The sequence below is a fragment of the Crocodylus siamensis genome, chromosome 12, assembly GCF_052110815.1.
Source record: "Crocodylus siamensis isolate JL-2025a chromosome 12, ASM5211081v1, whole genome shotgun sequence".
In the NCBI taxonomy this organism is placed as follows: Eukaryota; Metazoa; Chordata; order Crocodylia; family Crocodylidae; genus Crocodylus; species Crocodylus siamensis.
In genome coordinates, this window is record NC_143406.1 from 50792275 (window position 1) to 50813776 (window position 21502).

The window sequence follows — 21502 nt, forward strand, 5'->3', positions numbered from 1 at the left end:
AGAAATGTCATGCAGTTCTTTTCTCTGAAAACATAAGTATGTTGTTGTCTACGGAAGTTCACACCTCTCTGAACCAGTTAGTCTCTAACTCTAACCCTGCCCTACCTCCTGCCTGACTGCAGATAAACAGTTAACCACCTCTGAAAACAGAAGGAATCAAAGAAGAGGTATTGTTTGCTCATGGCTTCATGCCTTTTTTGGGAGTACTAAACTCCAAAATACTCTTAAATAGCCTTTTTCTCATGGTTGTGCTACCAGTTTTTCTTCAGTAATGTAACTAAGGATAGCACTGTAAGTGCTGACCGGGGGCAGGGGGGGACAGGGCACAGAACAATATCAGTTGCTGATGCTACTGTACCAGTGGCACCAGCAGCCAGAGGTTGCCACTGCCGCCATGCATCACCTCTGTTCTGAGCACCAGCTGCTTTGTTACATCTCTTGTCCTTCTATAACACATTCGTCCGTGCTATTTTCTCACAGTGCTTGTTTCTGCTGTTTTTCTCTCAGACACTGGGACAGTGCATTTCCATTTCTTCAGTAACTTAACTCTTTGTTGTCTGTATCAGTGCCTCAGGAAACCAACTGGGCTGGTTTTATTTTTATTTCGTTTTTACAGGAGGAGAACTTGGCTGAAAGTTTTAATAGCTTTGCTGAACACTGTCTCTTGCAGTTGAGGAAGTTAAGGGAGATATTTCCTGTTGCTAACAGCATTGCCATTGGGCGTCTGGAATTCTTACTGAGGTATGGATCTTTTTGACAACAGTTGGAACCCACGTTTACTTTAATTAGTGTTCACTAGTATACCTCGGCTTCTGAATTGTCCTGGGTTGCATTTTTCTCTTATTTCTTTCTTAGGTGTCTAAGTCAGATCTATAGCATGCAGCCTTTCCATAGTGTTTGCCCCTTTCATAATGAGCTTCATGTAGAAATTGCAACTGCTTTAAAGGTATTTTACCAAATTATTTTTTTCTCTTTCTTTAGCTTGGGGAAAATATGATTTTTTTTTTCTTAGCTGAAATATGGGACAAATCAGGATTTTAATGGGGAATTATCAGTGAATAATTTGCATTTCTGTTGGGTCCTCTTGGGGTGAAATTCAGAATTTATATCAAAGATGGGGAAATAAATATTTACTGATTGAGATACCTCAGAGTTGGTAGAGCATTATATAATGGGAAAAACAAGCCATTTGGTACAGAGCAATCTGGAGTCCTTGGTAAAAGGATACAGTCAGAGGATGTGTGTCTTGATACAATCAAATACCAGGTTGTCTGTTTAGGGACAGGACTGTAGGCCCTGTTTGCAGGAGGATTGTAATATGAATAGTAGTAGCCTTGGAGGGGTGGTCTCTGGTGATGACAAATGGAGCACAAGTTCCTGAATTACAATCACACACAGCAAAGTTAGGGATTTATCCCCTTCATCTTGAGGGTCTGATATACCTGCCACTGTCTATCCTGGTTGCTTCCAAAGCTACCATCACTCCCTCAGGACTGTCTGGAGTGAGCCTCAGTCAGTATCAGTGCAGGAATGTGGCCAACTTTCATCACCCATCAACAGTCTTCAGTCAGGACAATTTCTGCAACATATTTAAGTCTGACAGCTTCCAGCTTCTAGGTGTTATGCTGAATGTTTTGGCAGAGTCTCAGTGATCTTACTCAAAAATGAAGAGAGTTCAGTAAGGCCTCAGGGGTGCCAGAGGTCAAGGAAGGGTCTGTAGAATAGAAGCCACAAGGACTTTGTTATGGACAACTGGCACACCCCTCTGTAAATATGAGCCTGCAACCAGAAAGGATGTAGTTTCAAATGACAGGTTGCTGCAAGAAAATCTTTCAGTACCTTCAGAATCTCAGGGAATAGCACTGGCCTAAACTTAAGCAGAGAGGAATTAACAATAGCTTGTACTGCCATCAGAGACTTTGCTTAGGGCTGTGGAAATTTATCCACAAGGAAATGACAATTTTCCTCTCATCAGGAAGAACTCTATCATCTACTGAAATTGTAATTAGTTAGCATTTACTGTTACTTCTTCAGACATAAATATGGTGACAGTTACTTAAGGAGCTATGTTCTGGTTTTTGGTTACACAAGTAGAACTCCTTTGACATCCATATGATTGAAAAAGTAAACTGAAAGTAGTATTTGGTCTTCTTTTTGAGTTTGGGGTTATAGCCGGTCTCTTATACCCTGTTTCAGAAAGGTACACTGGAATGGTATGAAGAAATGCGGATCAAGGAAAGACTCAAGAGAAAGGGGAGAAAGGTAAAAAAAAAACCAACCGAACAATGCTGGAACTCTAAAAATGTCTAGGTTCTTGTCTCTGACTTTCCTCAGTCCTGCTTGAGGCCAAGAGGAGGGAGGATGTTTTGGGGACTAAAGCATTGGCCAGAAAGGCGGGGAATATGGATTCTGTTCCCCACCCTTGCAAGATCTTCCTTTCTTGACCTTGGTTAGCTCCTTTCATGTTCTACTTCTCTGCTTCCATGGGGTGTTACGAAACTTAAATCAGTAGTTCTGTACTGTAACATTAAGCTGTGGTCCATTGATGAAGCAGAACAAATATAGGCTCCCCAGCAACAGCATTAGGAAAAGGATATAGTAGACCAGGGATATGCCATGCCTCCAGGACAATCAGTGAGGTGTAGTTACTGTGCCCTGAGCAGAGGGACAGCATGACACACATCCCTCCTTGTGTACTGGGGAAACATGGCTCTGCTTCCCCTCGTCTCTCAGTGAACTTTCTGCAGTGGCTCTTGCCCTGTGAATTTTTTGTATTCTTTGCAAATTGATGAGATTCTTTGTAGTCACTGCCCATAAAATGTTACAAAAGTAGAGAATAATTTTAAGTGAATTAGGATTTTATATCTGAGTGTCTCTTGTAAAGTTATTTTGTTTTATCTCTGGTGAGGGATAAGTTAATTAAACATGCATGATCAAACCTAACTTAGCAGAATTCTCTTTTTTGTTAAAACCTCAATTATTTAATATTGGAAACTATGTAAACATGCTTATTTGTAAGATTTAGGGGTTGACAAATCTGATGATGTGTATTGGAAAAGTAAGCTAATTCAAGATTTGTAACAGTCTGGCCCCTTCATAACATGTCATGATCATGGTTAGTAAATACCTTTATTTCTTGTAACCAATCTTTATTTAGCATGTTGGAATATATGCACTTTGTTACACTCAAACATAGAGAAATGCTATTTTTACACTTTGAATTGGGGACTGAATTTATTTTCAAGGCCACTTGAAAGAAAAACCTGTAACTGACACCTATGTTTGTTTCAGAGTGAGACTGAGCACCTTCGTAGCCTAATAAAACTAGTGGATGCAGTTCACAGAGATCTACAAATGAGCCAAAGTGTCTATAATAAACTGTTTGTCAGGTAGAACCTAATTCCTTCACTTGCAGCATGTGTTTGTGAGTCTGTTTCTTTAGCTCATAAAGTTCAAGAATTAAATCTGTTTCGGTGATGCCAAGCATTTTGCCCCTTCTGAAGTTTCTATAGCAGCACAGTGTTCTTCATTCCCAGGTAATTAAGTAGAGAAGAAACCTAATTCATTTTTGGTAGATGCTCTGTGTTTGGCTCAGAGCTTCAGAAGACAGTAGCAGAAGTCTAGCAAGATACGTCAGTGCCGGGTGCAGAGGTGGGCTGGAGGGGGACTATACTGCCCACTAGAGAGCAGCGGGAAGAGCAGGGGAGGGGGAGCAGCATCTCGCCTGTCCCTGCTCTCTGTGCTTGGATGGCTGCTGCTACGGCTCTTGCCTGCCTGGCGCTATGCCTAGGCTCTGCAGGGCTGCCCCTGCTGTTGAAATGACTCCTGGGGCATAGGGAATCATACTGGGAGCCCCCTCCAAGTTGGCACCCAGGGCTGGTGCTCCCTTGCTCCACTCTAGTTATGGTATTGGTCACTAGCATTGCATAATGATAGCCTAATGCTGAATGTTTGGTTTAGGTATATGGAGACGTCAGTACTAAACAGAAATGTAGAAGGGTTTGTCCTGGTCACATGGATTAACCAGTATGAGCCTCCTGGTCTAAATATGCTGAACATTGCATAAAATAAAATGTTTTTAATTACTTCTCCAGTAGTTGTGTTTTAGCATGACTTCATTTTGGGATTCATTTTCACATTTGCTGTACTACTGGCAAACACCCTTGGCAAATAGCTGTCAGTAAAATTCTGCCTTTTCACTGATGCAGTTTTTCTCTTTCACACTCAGTTCTGTATTCAATTCTTTTATAACTGCTATGAATTCCTTTTCCTTAGTGATACAGATGAATATGGCCCATGTAGGTTCTTTCTAGGTATTCAAATAAACAAGTGTGGTAGGATGTCAAAAATACATACATGGAAATTTAATTTAAAAAATACAATCTTTTTTCGTTATAGTGTGAAGATTTGTAGGTCTATTCATGCAGCCACTGAGGCTAGTGGGAGCAGCTTTCTAAAGCTTATACTTTATGGATTTTTGTCATGATGTTTGCCTTGTTGATTTATAAGATGTTATAATTCACAGAATACCTGATTGTATCCAAATATGTGAATATATGGGGGAACGGACTAAATTTGTTTAAGAATGGCCTTTCATAGTTCTTTGGCAGGGAGTAACTGTTTTTCCCACTTTTTTGTAGTATTGTGAAGGTAGACTTGTTTCCTATTACCTATTGGCAGCTAGACAAATTGGTAAGAGTGACATGTATGTCTGCATTGTGTATGTAGCTGCAGTTCTTCTTTGGGCATCATTTCAGAGTTAGTTTTTATTTTATTTTGCATTAATTTGCAATCACCACACAGTAAGGTAGACAATTTCAAGCTTCAGCAATGTCCATAGTTGTATATTTGGCTTTGCTTTCTGTAAATCTTGGCTAAGCTTTGCAGTATTATGTGGAAAACCTGCAATAGTCCTTTTTATTTTCTGTTTCTTCTACTAAAACTTTCAAAATATAAATTAAACAATTTGGTTAAACATCCCTTTCAATGTACTGACCCTTTTCCAACAGAGCTTGAATTTCTTAACGAGAGAGGTTGGGTTTTTTTGTGTTTTCAATTCACAACAGGTAGCTGATGATGTCAGTGTTGCTATGGAAGAAGTAAATGTGAATCTGGAACAGGAGGGTTGCAAACTGAAACACTACATTGGAGAACTTGTATTTGAACTTCATATCACCTTGAATGAAATAAAACGTTTTCAAGAATGTCTCCCTTTGAAGTAAGTGAAACTGTTTCCCATCCTGTTCCTGCTTCATCTTGATGTAATTTGTATAGTAAATCAGACCATGCCATGCCAAGCAGCTGGGCCTCAGCAGCTTTGTCAGAATAAAATTTTTAGAATGCTTGGGAGAAATGTCCCTCATGGAAATTTAAGGATATTATTCGTGTCTTATGCAGAGAATAATTGATCACCATGCACTGTATAACAAACCTATTTGTATCAAATACACCTTCTGACTTTTTTCCAGACTCTATAATCCAAATTCTTTCGACCTTTCCTAATTTGCTATGTTTTCTGGCCCTGTAATCACTTATTTTGCTCTCCTGTTGGACTTTCTGCAGTTCATCCATGTCTTTCTTGAAGTGCAGTTCCCAAAATGGGACATAGTGAGGCCTTGCCTGTAGTACTGGTACTCAACAGAGGAAGAATTTCTTCTGTTTATTCACATTAATATGTTGTTAACTTTTTTTGCAACAATGTGATCCAGAGGCAGCCAGCAGCCCTCTATGCATCCATCCTACTTTATAGAGTCCTTGCATGCTAGGATCTAAGGGTGGTAGCAATAGGGTGCGGTTAAGATGGCTCCATCCTTTTTATCCTGGGCTAGACAAGGTGTACACTCCATCCCAGCAGCTGTGTCTGCTCACTAGAAAGTTCTCCCAGCAAGTGTACTAGATATGTACATACCAATACTGGAATACATATATGGACCGCGTATCTTGAAGAACATACATTACTGTGCAGGTGAATTACCTTTTTTAGAAACATTCTCTCATCTTTTTGTACAGAGACATTAAGTCTTTGACCCTATCAGGATTTCACGAGTTGTTCAAAATCCCAATCCGTATGTTGTTGAGGTCATTACATGAAAAGACATGTGAAAGAATACAAAAGGCAGTGCAAAAAGACAAGGTGAGTGTTATAAGTAATAACAACAGACTGTGTGTGCTGTTTTTCACCGTGTTGCTGTTTGTATTTTGGGTTGGTTTTTTTTCAGGTTTAAGACTGATATTCATTTACAAACTAGTCTAAAGTTTGCTTTTTGCTCCCTCCACTAACTGCTCTGGAATTGTGAGTTTAATGAGAACAAAATATGCCAGGCGGCATGTAAGAGTCTGATTTCTCACCAATACTTCTGTTGACTAAGTGGTGGTTTCAGACATGGCAGAATTTCTCTCTTGAATAAATCACAGAATGATTCTTCAAACTCAGTTACATTTTTCTCTGTGTTTTGCATGATGTTGTTGGGTATTACAGTTGTTTGTGCAGCCATCAGTGTAACCATTTTTCCAGCTCTGCATAGTCCTGGAGGCAAAGATTAAGTTTTCCCTTTGCTTTTTCTTAGCCATGTGCTTCTCTTTAAAAGGGAAAAGCAGTCAAATGCGAATAGATTTTAAGCACATAAGAAATCTTTTTATTCATTCAGGCTGAACTGCCAGGTACAGGCCAGATTCCTGCATTCTAGATCTTGTTGTTGAAATAAAAAATATTTTTTACAGAAAAAAATTATTTTCTCCCTGAGTGACAACTGTTTTGCAACCCCTTGATTTCACATAGTACTGTTTTTTGCCTCCTCAGAAGGGAAAAAAAGGGAATATTAACAGTATTGGGGAAGAGGATAAATAGTCTCTGTGTTGCCTTTGCTTACAACTCCAGTGTTTATAAATGTGCCTTTTTTTCCCCTGCCATTCCTTTAATCTGATACTTCCTGTGTTGGTGAAAGCTGCAGCATGGAGCTTGCTTGAAGCACCTCTTGTTACTTGAGCTGCATTAGACTTTTATTACTCGCAACAAAAAAGTGTATCTCTGTCTTGAGGTTCTTTGGTTTTTTAAAACAAAACTCATCATTTTAAAGGTGGGTTTTCTTTCACCTCAGACAGACTTGCAGATATAACTAAATTATTCAGCACGTAATTATTGAGTATTTTAAAATTCTTGCAATTAATAATATTCACAACAAATTATATACCCACTTGTCTTCCCATTTCCATTCAAATAATGCCATTATTCCTGTAGGACTTTGGAGTGGAAGCTGAACATTTAAGATTTGTCACATACAGTTTGTTCTTTTGCTTTTTTCTTCCCAAGGAGAAAACTGTGTCCTCAGGATAGCGTGTGTTATTTTTGTTTGTTTGAATTAGAGGAAGAAGGTCAAATGAATGACCTGTGCATTTGAGCAGAATGTGGAGGGGTTTTTGATGGCTTTCATATCCTGCAGGATCCCCTGCCTCAGATCTTCTGTGAGGAATCTATCTAGGACAAGGGTGCTCAACCCTAGCTCATGTGGCCATGTAACCTGGCCTGCAGGGATTCCCACTGCCACTGCCAGCCCACTGCCAAATTTCCAATTCCTGTGTGGCTGGGCTGGCTTTGTGCAGCAGTATTGAGCCACAGCCCAGTCCTGCTATGCAGAAATGGCCTGGCTGGGGCCTGAAGCAGCTGTGGGAGGCTGGGGTGCAAGCAGCTGCATCAGGCCCTGGCTGAGCCACCACTGTGTGCCCCACAGGCAGGATCCAGCCTGTGGGTGGACCTGGCACCATTCATCTATTTTGCTCTATGTTGGTAGAAAAGTTGAAAAGTTTCTTCACTATATGGTGACTGGAATTATTGTGGTATATAGACAGGGTACAAAACTTACTCTAACAGGGATGTCAGCCTCAAATACAGTTCATTTGAAAAAAATGTGTATTTAATTTATAATGAAGTATGATGGGCATTTTCCCAGGTGTTACGTCCACTTCTGAGTTTCCGTGCAGTTTTGCTAATAAAAATGTTAGTATATATTTTGTAGAAGAGTTTACAAAAGATACCTTATATTTGACCAGCTATGCAGTTGGGAGAGCTGTGGGACAAGCTTTCAGGCATCAAGTGCCTCAGGTCACCTGTTGTCCAATGGCTCTCCCACGTATACAGGTGGTCCAATGAAAGACAAAGCATGTGTTCATAATGATCTGAGAGAATATGCTCATCTCCTTCAGAAGGTTGTGCTTTTGGTGCATGTGCAATTCTAGTCCTTTTGCAATAGCAGCATTCACTGTGGCCATGCCTGTGCTCCTCTCACACCACCGGTTCACACTGCCTGGGCGGGTGGGGGCAGTTGCAGCTACCACTCAGTTCTCTCTTAACACACTCCAGGAACTCTGCATTTCTGCAGTATAGTTCCTAGGCTGTCAATCTTTTGTTTTAGTTTTGAATTTTGTTTCTCTTTTACTCTTTAAACTTCTTTTTGCCAGATAATACAGAAGCAAACAAAAAAAAATTATCTTTTGTTTGGGGCTTGGTCTCGAACCATCTTGGCCTGCTGTCCCCATCTATGTGGTGCTACTCCACCCATCATGGTGAGCTCCAACCTTTCCAGAACAGCCTGCTGTCCAACTTCACCATACTAGTCACTGATGGACACTCAGCGAAGGACATTCATAGAGGAAAGGCTCATCAGTAGGTCTTGAACGTACTAGATAAGGGGTCCCACATCTGAATCGGACCTTTTTAAACGTCTGAATGCTGGAAGGGGTGGTAACCCACACCCCTCTCCTCAGCATCCACTCCCTGCATTAGAGAGACAGGACACTGGTGTAGGGGGGACCTATGGTCTGACCCCAGAAATGGCAATACTTATTTTCTTATGTTCTTAATGTTTGATCTTCCTAGGAAAGGAGTGTGTTGCAGACCTTTGTTTAGGATGTCAGTTCTTCACAGGGACTCAGGAAAGCATGGAGAGAACTCCATGTAGCCCACAGTTTTTGCCTCTGAGAAATTGGAAGAGCAGTGTGGTTGTGGCTATCTGTCTCTTATTCCCTGGTCTACAATGATCTGGAACAGGGCTGTCAGACTAGTAGTCTGTGGGCCATATGTGACCCACATGGGGTTAATTTGTGGCCCCCAGGCTTCCACCTAGCTGCTATTTCCCCCATTGCTCTGGCTGCAGAAGCAGCTTGGGGCTCCAGGCTGCAACGGGGCAGGGCAGTGAAGTTCAGTGCAGCTCACGGTGTTGGGGGACCCCACAACCCAGGATGCCTAGGAGGCATGATACATCTGGGGAGATGCAGCTGGGGAGCTTAGTATGAAGGGTGCCCAGGAGGGGGTGCAGTAAGTGGGGCCATGTAGTATATGGCCCCCACTAGTGTGGCCTGTGGGTGGTGCAGCTCCTTGCCCGTTGCATGTTGGACAGCTGTGGTCTGGAAGATACAAAAGGCGCAGAGGTGACCACAGCATACTGCTGTTCAAAAAGAATGTGATGATCACTTGTTCATGTGGAGTAAACTCTGTGAGAACAGAGTATCTCAAGAACCAGTTAACATTGGTCAGGAGCTGTTCTTTAGTCTCAGCTGAAGCCTTGTTTCTTTTGTGCAGCTGGAGTCTGTGGATTCGGTTTCAAAGTACAGCAGCTCTGCAGCTGATGTAACAGTTTGTTTTTCTCTAATGAAAGAGCTCTGGCTCCAGCTTTCCTGGCCTGATGCCACAGAAGCCTTTACTTTTATAACTCAACTCGTGGATGTAAGTTACAGAGTACAAGTATGTCTTATTACTGTTGCTTTTTCATTAAAAGGCGTGATCTATGAAATAAGATTTTTTTTACTGAAAAATGACTTTAAGAGAAACCCCACACACAAATGGCAAAATTGTTTTACTAGCTTTGCTTTTGGCTGTGTAATAAATTTAGGGTTAATTTGAAAAGTAAATATTATATTCATGTTTAAAGAACTGAAATGCTGTTAATAAGGGGAATCTTCCAGCTGATCTTGGTTACGTTGCATAAAAGTACTATATTTCCCTATGAAAGTAAAGTCTATTGTGTTGGACCTCCTGTTGTTTGGATGTTGTTCATAAAATTTTTTTTTATTTCAAAAGGCCCTCAAAAGCATCAATCTTACATAAAAATATTAAGATTTCAAATATGTTTGTCAGATGACTCGGAAGATGGTTTCTTCATCAGTTTTCTTAACTGTCTGTTGGCACATGTGAATAACGTAGATGTGCTAGTGTTAGAGTTATGTTGCAACTGTGATGGTCCAGGAAATGCAAGAATTTCTGTGGGTGATATCTGTTTGCAATGCATTTTTGTCTTCAAAAGCTTGTCTAAGTCTATCCCAACCATGCAGTTGGTTCTGTAGAAGGTATTATGTACAAAAATCCTTGTCTCTTAGATGTAACTCTGATTTTTGGGGAAACTGCAAATACTTTTCCATTATTTTCCCTTCTTTTCTATTAGTAATTGAATAGGCTATAAATCATACATGCCATACTGTCATACCTGCAGGTCCGGTAGCTCAGTATTCTCCATCTCATGGTGGCAGTGCATGCTCATATGTACTGTTCCCCAGGACTGTGTGGTTGTGTAACACAATATGTTGTTATGGTGCATATGTGCAAAGATTCTTGTATCACACTGGGTGTAAACAGAAATAACCCTGCTTACATGAATGGAGTTGAAATTAGGAGAAATGTGAAGAGACTCTCTAACTCTTTTTGCTTTGTTTTGTTTTTATTTAAAAAAACATAACCTTGTTGGAGAACTAAAACTTTCTTAGGAGACCATGAATAGTTTCCATATTTGTGCTTACTGTGAATAGAAATTGCTCGTGGTCTGCTACAAGGTACTCAGCACATGGCGATGCTGAGTGGGGTTAATCTTCAGTGACCCCACTTAGATTGTAACCCACAGTAATCTGAATGTAGGTATTAATGGTTAACATTTAATCAATTTGCCATGCACACTTTGTTCACTAAATGGGTTTTGTGCTTTTTTGTGGCTGTCTGGGACTCTTTTTTCAGTGACAAAGTGGATCCTTCACTTGCTGGCTAATTTTACATTGTCTTTCATTTTATTTTTCTCCTTTAAAAATAATGGATTGCCTCTCAGTTGGTGCATCAAGGAGCTTGAAACAGCAGTTGCAATTCCTGAATATAAAGTGGTGTTAGTAATCAAATGGCAAGTTCATACAAGCTTTTTTAAAAAACAGAGCACTGAAAATTAAACTCCTGCTGTATTTCATAAATGTTTAATTGAATCTTTTTAATAGATTCCTTCTTCTTTCCACCTCATTACAGGATATCAGCAGAGCAGCTATTCAATACTCAGAACTGATCAGACGAAAAGTTGATAAAAGCCACCATTCAGAAAGTGGAGTTATGACTGAGCAGGTGCGTGAGGTGTGAGGAAATGAAAGAATGAAGCAGTGTTTTCCACACCAGTGTTTATGCAGTTTAGTTATATCTTATTCTTAAACATGTTTAAAATAAAGTTAGGCAGAAGGTAGGGCAGGGTGCACCTTAAAAATTAATGGCTCAGGGAGGTGTGAAGCATTTGAACAAAACATTCTATTTGACTTTATTTTAAAGGGGAAGTCAAAGGCATAATTGTAAAAGTTTCTCTCTATTGGGTTTCTTTAGTTTCCTTAATTAGTTTCTTTTACATATACAAAGAGTGTATGTGTACTCACATGTGTATTGCCTACTCTTCTTAAACAGGATAGTCTTTTAATAGAAATCCTTCTCTTTCATGATTATCCAATTGTGGCTTTTTGGCCATTTATTTTTTGACAGTTTAACTTTTCTTTAGTAACTCCAGTTTGCATTTACATTTTTCTATTTAACTTTTTTCCTACTTGATTTTGTTTTCAAATATGAAAAAAAAAAAAGCCCTTTTGATACACTTATAGTGCTAGCTGGGATTAGTTTCTGTTTGCTCTTAATGTAATTGGGTCATGATACAAAGAGAAACCGTAGTTACAATGATGTTCTTAGTAGTCACTTGTCATGCTGGGTTTGTAACATTTAGAAATTTTAGTGAGTGATGTTTTGTTGTGGAGTGCATGCATCTCCAAATACAAATTCCTGATAATATGTTTTCTGTTTCTAGATGCTACAAATATTATCTGCCACTCTCCTGTTTTCTGCTTGGTTAGTTGTCTGTAGCACACACCCATCAATAACTTCTGGGGACATTGATCCACATGCAGTCTGGAGCATGAAGTTTAGAGTTAATAGTAACTCTGTAACATGGAGCTTTCATGTTGAATGCTGATCCCTCCCATTTATTGTCCTATCCAGCCTAAAGTGGCCATAACCAGTAATTATAGCATTCCAATCCTGTTAATTATCCTGCTGTGTTTCAGTAATACCACTTATCCAATTTCTTCGCATCAGTCAGACTTTATAGTTCATCTTGTTTTTGTCCGGTTCCCTGTACATTGGATATAACTAGTATTACTGAAAAATGGCAGGGTGTTTCAAGTCTTCATGGAACTTGAGCATTCCACTTTCCTGTTCGTTGGTAGAGTCTGAGAGATGCATTTTTTGCATAGATTAAGCTTCCCTTGGAAAAGAAAAATAACTTTGTTTTATTAATATAACTTTCCAAATATGAACTCCATATATTTAATATGGTGTTATCTTCCTAAGTTTGTATGGTGCTATCTTCAATTTCTTTGTTTAGGTTCAGAGCTTCCCCAAGTACTAGTAGCAGCAGAATGAATATGACAAACTCATCAGCTTTGTAACTGCCTAAAAGCTGCTAAGTGGCAACCTGGAAGCTGACGAGGAGTGTGTTGGTTTTACATTACTGCGTGCTGCTGCAGACACTGGAGTTAGAGAAGGAAAGGGCAGAATCCAGGAAACGGGGTGTACAAGAGAACAGTAGAGACCCTTCTGTTCACATTTTGAAGTAGCTAAGAGTCTGGTTGATTTGGAAAAAGACACAGAGACAGCTGATACTTTCCAGCTGCTGGAGGATTTAGATAAAAGTGCCTTCAAAGTGAATGGGTTTTAAGCAGCCATAAACTAGAACAGAGGATAGAGCTTCAAATTAATGGCTGGGGCATCCTCTTAATAGCAGCCCTACTACTCTCCCCCTGACTGTCACATTGGGAGAGAGTATTTGTATTTGTTACCTGATTTTTTTTTTTTTTTTTTTTTTTATCCTGGGGCCTCACCAGTAGCCACTTCCTTGGGCTCCTGTACCTGATATCAGTCTCTCATGCCATTTTTTAGTTTGCAGGTAAGTTCCTCTTCTAGCAGGATATCTGATAATATTTCAAACGGATACTTATGTTGTACATATCAAAATACTGTGCGTCATTCATTGGGATGTTTCTGTTCTTTCCTTGTACCTGATATTTAGAGTACTGGGAACATGCCTTCAGTATAAGTCATTTCCTTTTCTTCATTCCCTAGCTCTGCACAATTTTGAATAATGTTGAACATGTTCGGAAATTCATTGGGCATATCCTAAAGGATTTAGATTGGAAATCTCTGGAATCGGTGGTGGTGGAATCCTGTAGCCCAGGACACAAACGAGTTCCCAAGGCACTTGACATTCAGTGGCAGGGTATTGACGTAGATCTGCAGAGACAGACTAAAAATACAATCGCCTACTTGACAGACAAGGTATTCCTTGGGCTTTGCCATTCTTCCACTTATCAACTCATCTTTCTATTTAGTATTAAGTTATAGATATAGTTAGTATATAAATACACAACTGTTCTAAATTTCAACAGTATTGAACTAGTGGAAAAAGCTAGTATTTTTTTGATAACTGCTAGGGTTATTCATAGTCCATCTCCAGTATGAAATTTTGACACTTTAAATTAAGGAAGGAAAGCATGAAATACACTTCACTTGTTACTTTATGAACAGTTTTTTTCTGTTTTGCAAAATTTACTGACAAGGACACAGATAAGTACATAAATAAAGCAAGCATGCAGGTCCAGGAGTAGGTATGGTATCGTGCATGCATAACAGCACAAGCAATTGGTAGTATACTAGTCGAGATGAAATACATGATTGCTTGGTGTTGCATTGTTTTCCACAAGCTTATACCCAGGTGGTACAAACATAGCCAAGCGGCGCTGCTCCTTGCCCATGGAGCAGGAGTTTTGGGGCTTCTTCCTCCCAGAAGGAAGATTTTTAAAAAGTTCTTGTCTCCTAGGCAGAGCAGAAGGATGGAGCACAATTATCAGTCTCCACATAGTATAAATGTTGCCAGGGTGCATTCTTCCTAGAGGTGGATTTCTAAGAACACTTGTCCTTGGGGAAGAGATGCAAGTCTGAGCAGAGACAGGCATTTACCTTCCCATGCTGAAACAGCACTTTGGCATTAGAAATGGACAGGGAAACGTAAGTGAGAACAGACAGAAGTTACAGATACATAAAAGAAAGTGAAACTTGTTGATTTTAACAGAAGAGGGGGAGATGAAGTTAGCAAGCCATGGCCTATCTTCCTGACCTCATAATTATGTTTTACTTGTTGCTTTCATTCATTTCATCTTTTGACTATGAGCTCTTCAAGTGTAATATACAGTATGTTTGGAAAATGCACAGAATTTATGAAGCTTCAATCCTTATGGGAGATTCTGGAGACTAAGGTAGTAATGACAAAAAATAACTGATTTTGACTTGAATAGTTCTTGCACTTTTACCTGAGCGTATTTATATGGCCATGTAAATTGTATTCTTTTGTTTTGTGAACTAGATGATAGGAGACATTAAAAAGTACATACAGCACATAAGCCTTTCTCCAGACTCTATACAAAATGATGAGGTAAGTTATGAGGCAGCTTTATTTTTATTGTTAATAAATCATTTTACTATAACATGGTTCCTGTTTTTAGTTTTCTCAATAATTAAATAATTTAAATAGCATATTAAGCGTTTTCCCCTCTCATTACTTTAACTTTCTCTTCAGTCTCTGGCGATTATTATGATTATCAGATCACACTATCAGTTGTTATCTGTCGTACTATTTTATGAGTAACTATTTCCCTTTCTTCTCCTCCTTTAGGCTGTCTCCCCGCTAATGAAATATCTTGATGACAGATTAATAATACTGAATGACTCTTTAGTACAGGAAAATCTCTATAGGTACTGTACAGCTTGGTCATCAGCTTACTTTACTCCAGTCTGAAGTGTTATAGTATTACTGTGGTTTGGGGGGTAACTGGTTTTAGAATAAGCAGTGATGTTGTATTCAACAGTTAATGGTAGAGGTGAAGTTAAATTGTTAATAAGTGAACGTCACTGTTGTTACTCATCCTTGATGATACTGGCCATACATTTTGGTAAAATGCTTAGTAATAGAGGGGCCTAATTTGGAAATAAAGGTGGAGCATTTGGGAGCCAAAACATTTAAATGCTAGTCACCTCCCTTCCAGATCTTTCCCTCTGTTCCCAGTTCCGTGCTACTATGGCTTTTTCCCCACGGGCCACAGTTAGAAACTCCCCAGTGACACTCCCTTCATTCTTGAGAAAACAAGGGTTCAAATAGGTCTGGGTCCCTCCCTGGTACAAGGCCCAGTTTCATCATGCAGCCTGCGCTAAACCTCCATCATGCCAGCTTCTCAGAGAGGCAGAAGATGTGTGCCCACTTCTCCCCACACCTTTGTGTCATCAGCGAATTTGGACAGTGTGCTTTCCACACCCACATCCAGATCGCTGATAAAGATGTTGAACAGTACAGGCCCCAGGATTGAGCCCTGGGGGATCCCACTGCCCACATCCCTCCAGGTCGAAAACGACCCGTCCACCACCACTCTCTGGGTGCGACCATCAAGCCAATTTGCCACCCATCTGACTGTTTAGGAATCAGTGCCGCAGTCGCCTAATTTTTTTTGTGAGAATGGGGTGAGAAAATGTCAAAGGCCTTCTTGAACTCCAGGTAGATGACATCCACCTCAACGCTTGCATCCAAGGGTGTTGTGACCTGGTCATAAAAGGAAACCGGGTTAGTCAGGCAGGATCTGCCTGCAATGAACCCGTGTTGGTTGCCCCTGAGCATTACCTCCCATGCTGGACCCCTGCAGATGTGCTCCTTGATAATTTTCTCAAAGGTCTTCCCAAGGACCAAAGTGAGACTAACTGACCTATAGTTACTCAGGCCCTCCTTTCTCCCCGTCTTGTAAATGAGGACCACATTGGCTCTTTTCCAGTCCTCTAGGACCTGGCCAGAGCACCATGAGCGCTCATACAGCTGTGCCAGGGGCCCTGCTATGACCCCTGCCAATTCCCTGAGTACCCTCGGATGAAGAGCATCTGGATCTGCTGATCTAAACATGTCCAGCCCCTACGAGAGTTTCCTAACTAGATCGTCCCTGACCCTAGGCGTGGTGTCATGTTCCCTGAGCCTGTCTGTAATCCTAATGGGGGAGTTGTCCTGGTCCTAGAGGCTCAGTAAAGGCATCCAGGAGGGCTTAAGGCCAAAAAAGGTGGCATACAATGAGTGGAAGCAAAGGGCTATCGTCAAGGAGGATTACACCTCCATTGCTTGTGTTTGCAGGGAGGCGGTTATGAAGGCCAAGGCAGAGATGGAACTAGGGCTGGCGACTAGAATTAAGGATAATAAAAAGCCCTTTTTCAAATACATAGGGAGTAAAGAGAAGGCACCAGGTAACGTGGGGCCCCTACAAGACAGGCTTGACAAGCTGGTGATTGCAGCAAAGGAAAAGGCTGATCTCTTCAACAAGTTCTTTGCCTCCATATTTCTGAGCAGGGACCAGGTGTGAATTACATTTTCTTCTTCTGGTCAGGTTTTCAACACAACATATGGTTCACAAGCGTTTTTTGGGGATTTGGTCAGTCACACTATTTTTTCTAATTTGGATCAATAAATACAAAGGAAAGTTGGGGGCAGCTGCAGCTGGCATGGTCTCACTTCCTAGTGGCGCACTGCACCTAGTGGCACACGGCCCAGTCCCGACTGTGGCAGAGCAGAGTGGTGCAGGGCACAGCCCTCCTTCTTCAGGCTCCCAGCAGAGGCCAGTGGGCCAGATACAGCCTGCAAGCTGTATTTTGCCCATCCGTATTCTAAACCTGCTCACCATGGGGAAAAGGGTCCCCAGAAACAGCATAGGCAAACACCTAAAATGAAAGGCATTGGTCAGCTGTATCAAAGGCTATTGAATGATTGAGCAAGATCAGCAGGGCACTGTTTCTTCTGTCACTCTCTAAGCAAAAATCATTGACCAAGGCTACAAACTCTGTGCAGTATCCGGGGCAAAAGCCAGACTGACATGGATCCAGGAATCCAGTCACATCCAGGTGTGCCTGGAACTGTTGGGAAACTATCCTTCGAGCACAAAGCGAGACGATCCCCGTGAGAGGTAAAAGAGGGAAAGGGGCCAGGAGGCTTCCCTGGCTGACCAGAGAAATCCAGGGCAGACTAAGGGCCAAAAGGGGAGCACATAAAAAGTGGAAACAGGGAGAGATCACCAAAGAGGAATATACCTCTTCTGCTCGTGCTTGTAGGGAGGCAGTTAGACAGGCCAAAGCTACCGTGGAGCTGAGGATGGCAACCCAAGTAAAAGACAATAAGAAATTGTTTTTTAGCTATATAGGGAGTAAAAGGAAGGCCCAGGGAGGAATAGGACCTCTGCTAAATGGGCAGAAACAATTGGTGACGGACAGAGGGGACAAGGCTGAACTCCTCAACGAGTTCTTCGCCTCAGTGTTCCTAAGCGAGAGGCATGACAAGTCTCTCACTGGGAGTGTAGGGAGGCAGCAGCAAGGCACCAGACTTCCATGCGTGGACCCTGAGGTGGTGCAGGGTCACTTGGAAGAACTGGATGCCTTTAAGTTGGCAGGCCCGGATGAGCTCCATCGGAGGGTACTGAAGGCACTGGCCGACATCATTGCAGAGCCACTGGCGGGAATATTTGAACGCTCGTGGCGCACGGGTCAAGTCCCGGAGGACTGGAAAAGGGCCAATGTGGTTCCCATTTTCAAGAAGGGGAGGAAGGAGGACCCGGGAAACTATAGGCCAGTTAGTCTCACCTCCATCCTTGGCAAAGTCTTTGAAAAAATTATCAAGGCTCACATTTGTGAGAGCCCGGCAGGGCAAGTTATGCGGAGGGGAAACCAGCACGGGTTCGTGGCAGGCAGATCGTGCCTGACCCATCTAGTCTCTTTTTATGACCAGGTCACAAAACGCCTCGACGCAGGAGGAGGGGTGGATGTCATATACTTGGACTTCAGGAAGGCCTTTGGTACGGTATCCCACCCCATACTGGTGAACAAGTTAAGGGGCTGTGACTTGGATGACTGCACAGTCCGGTGGGTGGAGAATTGGCTGGAGGGTCGCACCCAGAGAGTCGTGGTGGATGGGTTGGTTTCGACCTGGAAGGGTGTGGGCAGTGGGGTCCCACAGGGCTCGGTGCTTGGACCGATACTCTTTAATGTCTTCATCAGCGACTTGGATGAGGGAGTGAAATGTACTCTGTCCAAGTTTGCAGATGACACTAAGCTATGGGGCGAAGTGGACACGCCGGAGGGCAGGGAGCAGCTGCAAGCAGACCTGGACAGGTTAGACAAGTGGGCAGAAAACAACAGAATGCAGTTCAACAAGGAGAAATGCAAAGTGCTGCATCTAGGGAGGAAAAATGTCCAGCACACCTACAGCCTAGGAAATGACCTGCTGGGTGGCACGGAAGTGGAAAGGGATCTTGGAGTCCTAGTGGACTCCAAGATGAACATGAGTCGGCAGTGTGACGAAACCATCAGAAAAGCCAATGGCACTTTATCGTGCATCAGCAGATGCATGACAAATAGGTCCAAGGAGGTGATACTTCCCCTCTATCGGGCGCTGGTCAGACCGCAGCTGGAGTACTGCGTGCAATTCTGGGCGCCGCACTTCACGAAGGATGCGGATAATCTGAAGAGGGTCCAGAGAAGGGCCACTCGTATGGTTAAGGGCCTGCAGGCCAAGCCCTACGAGGAGAGACTAGAGAAACTGGACCTTTTCAGCCTCCGCAAGAGAAGGTTGAGAGGCGACCTGGTGGCTGCCTATAAGTTCATCAGGGGGGCGCAGAAGGGAATTGGTGAGTATTTATTCACCAAGGGCCCCCCGGGGGTTACAAGAAATAATGGCCACAGGAGAGCAGATTTAGATTGGATATTAGGAGGAACTTCTTCACAGTTCGAGTGGCCAAGGTCTGGAACGGGCTCCCAAGGGAGGTGGTGCTCTCCCCTACCCTGGGGGTCTTCAAGCGAAGGCTAGATGTGTATCTAGCTGGGGTAATGTAGGCCCAGCACTCTTTCCTGCTTATGCAGGGGGTTGGACTCGATGATCTATTGAGGTCCCTTCCGACCCTAGCATCTATGAATCTATGAGTCATTCAGTGACCTTCCCCAGAAAAGGAGAGTTTGAAGATGGAGCAATTAGCTGTCTGGGGAGTCAGTAAGGAGTAGATAAAGGCAAAAGCAATAAGATCTTGTGGTTGTATAATTTCAGGATCTTACAATTTGATGATTCCAAATTCTTACTATATTTTTTAAATTACTTAAAACATCTCTGTTAGACTTTCTTGGTGCTCTGTTAATATTCTTCCTTTTTTACTTAGAGGTTGTCCCTGTATCTTGTATTTATGTATAAGGTTTCAGAAGCTTGAATCAGAACAGAACATCTCATTTGTGCTTGAATTGGTCAACTTCACCATTATCAGTTAAACTAAACAGACAAGGAGATGGGATCAGAGTTTCTACAACTGTTTCTTCTTTTCTTCTCAGAGTTCTTGACGATCTCTGGGGTTTATTGCTGAAGTTAATAATTGATGCTCTGGATAGTAATAGAGGTGTTTCTGTGGAATTCTTTGGAAGATTTTATTATACACTTGAGGTAAACTAAAGAGTTTTTTTCACTGTAGGCAACCCCCGCTTAATGCTGTTTCACTTAGTGCTATTTTGCTAATCACTCTCATTTTGAATTGATACCTGATTTCACTTACTGCTCAGCAAGTTTCATTATAATGCTCGCGATCACCATCTTGAGTCATTAAAAACACTTGTGGTTGCCATCTTGAGTCATCAAATACTTTGTTTTGCTTAATGCTTGTTTTTTCAGGAACCAATTAAGAGCACCAAGCCGGGGTTGCCTGTATTATGATATTTTGGTCTTGTATAGAACGTGATAGCAGGATGAGAAGTAATGGGTTTAAACTGTAGCAAAGCAGAATCGGATCATGTCTCAGGAAACATTTTCCAAGACCAGTAGAAAAATAGAACAAACAGTTTACAAAAGTTGTGGCATCTCTTTGGAGATTTTAAAAAAGAGACTGGATAGGCATCCATCTGGAATGGTTTAGAAACAGGACATCCTGCATCTGTGCAGGAGATTGAACTAGCCGACTCTTGAGGTTGTTTTCAGCCCTGCAAATCTGTAGATAGTTTCAAATCAGAGCTGAGGAGCTGGATGGGTTATTTGAGCTTCCGTTGCAAGCAGATCCATGCTGCAGACAGGTCAGCTTGCTCTGCAGACATCCTCTGATATCTGCCACAGTTTGGGCAACCAAAGAGGCTCTGGCTAGCTTCATCTGAATTGTCTCTTAAGAGAAACCTGATTAGTTCCAGCCCTTCCTGATGCTTTTGGGTTGTTTCTTGCAGGCTCTCGTTGGGTTATTCCATGCAGAAGGACAGGGGCTGCCTCTGGAAACTCTGTGGAATAGAGATTATAAGGCAAATATATTACTATATTTCTTGCATATAGTATACTGCTGTGTATAGTACATACCTTGGTTTTGAAGGGGAGCCTAAAGTAGAAAAAAACTGCGATTCAGGTAAGCGAGTGGCAACAGCTGGGAAGCCCAGGCTGCTTCTAAGGGTGCTGCCAGCTCTGTGCGCCAGGTGGGCCCATGGACTGACCTGCCCAGTTCCAGAGCCACATATTGAGTCCAATCCTGCACACTGGCTCCAGAGCCACATGCCGGATTAGACCCAGAGCACGAAGTCTGGGACCACATGCTGGGTCTGGAGCTGCACACCAGCTCTGGAGCTGTGTACTGGGTCTGAGCCCATGTGCTGTTGTCAGGCCTGTGCACAAGCCTGGGACTGTGCACTGAGTCCAAAATTGCATGCTGGCTCCAGAGCTACATTCTAGGTCTGACCCTGGGTGCTGTTGCTGGGACTGAGCACTGAGTCTAAAACTGCATGCTGGCTCCAGAGCCACATGCCAGGACTAACCCCATGTGCTACCTCTGGGGCTGCTTGCTGAGCCCAGAACTATGCACTGAATCTGGGTTGGATCCTAGCACCCAATTCAACACGTGGGTGGAGAGGAAGGCTCCCCACAAGTCTGGAAATTTGGTGGCAAGGAGGTGGGGGAGTGGATGATGATAGCATTAATGCAACAATTAATTCTGCTCCTTCCCCCCCCACCTCCCCTTGCAAATTTGCAGACCTGTGGGGATGCCTTTTCCTCATATATAATGCTCACTCCATTTCCCCCCAGCTAGTTTTTTGGGGGAAAGGTACAGCTTATATTTGAGAAAATATGCTTTAAGATTATTTAAATTGATC

General features: G+C 42.2%; 1 protein-coding gene across 1 annotated transcript in view; it reads left to right on the plus strand.

Moving 5' to 3' along the window:
* The window catches only part of BAIAP3 (BAI1 associated protein 3), a 73081-nt gene that overhangs the window by 41148 nt on the left and 10431 nt on the right, over nt 1–21502 (plus strand). Inside the window, exons 16-29 of the mRNA XM_090023305.1 lie at nt 617–741; nt 856–946; nt 2197–2262; nt 3292–3389; nt 4641–4692; nt 5067–5218; nt 6010–6133; nt 9575–9718; nt 11273–11365; nt 13397–13609; nt 14694–14762; nt 15003–15082; nt 19718–19826; nt 20591–20662. Of these exons, the coding sequence (XP_089879431.1) occupies nt 617–741; nt 856–946; nt 2197–2262; nt 3292–3389; nt 4641–4692; nt 5067–5218; nt 6010–6133; nt 9575–9718; nt 11273–11365; nt 13397–13609; nt 14694–14762; nt 15003–15082; nt 19718–19826; nt 20591–20662 (1488 nt within the window). The remainder of the gene's footprint in view (nt 1–616; nt 742–855; nt 947–2196; nt 2263–3291; nt 3390–4640; nt 4693–5066; nt 5219–6009; nt 6134–9574; nt 9719–11272; nt 11366–13396; nt 13610–14693; nt 14763–15002; nt 15083–19717; nt 19827–20590; nt 20663–21502) is intronic.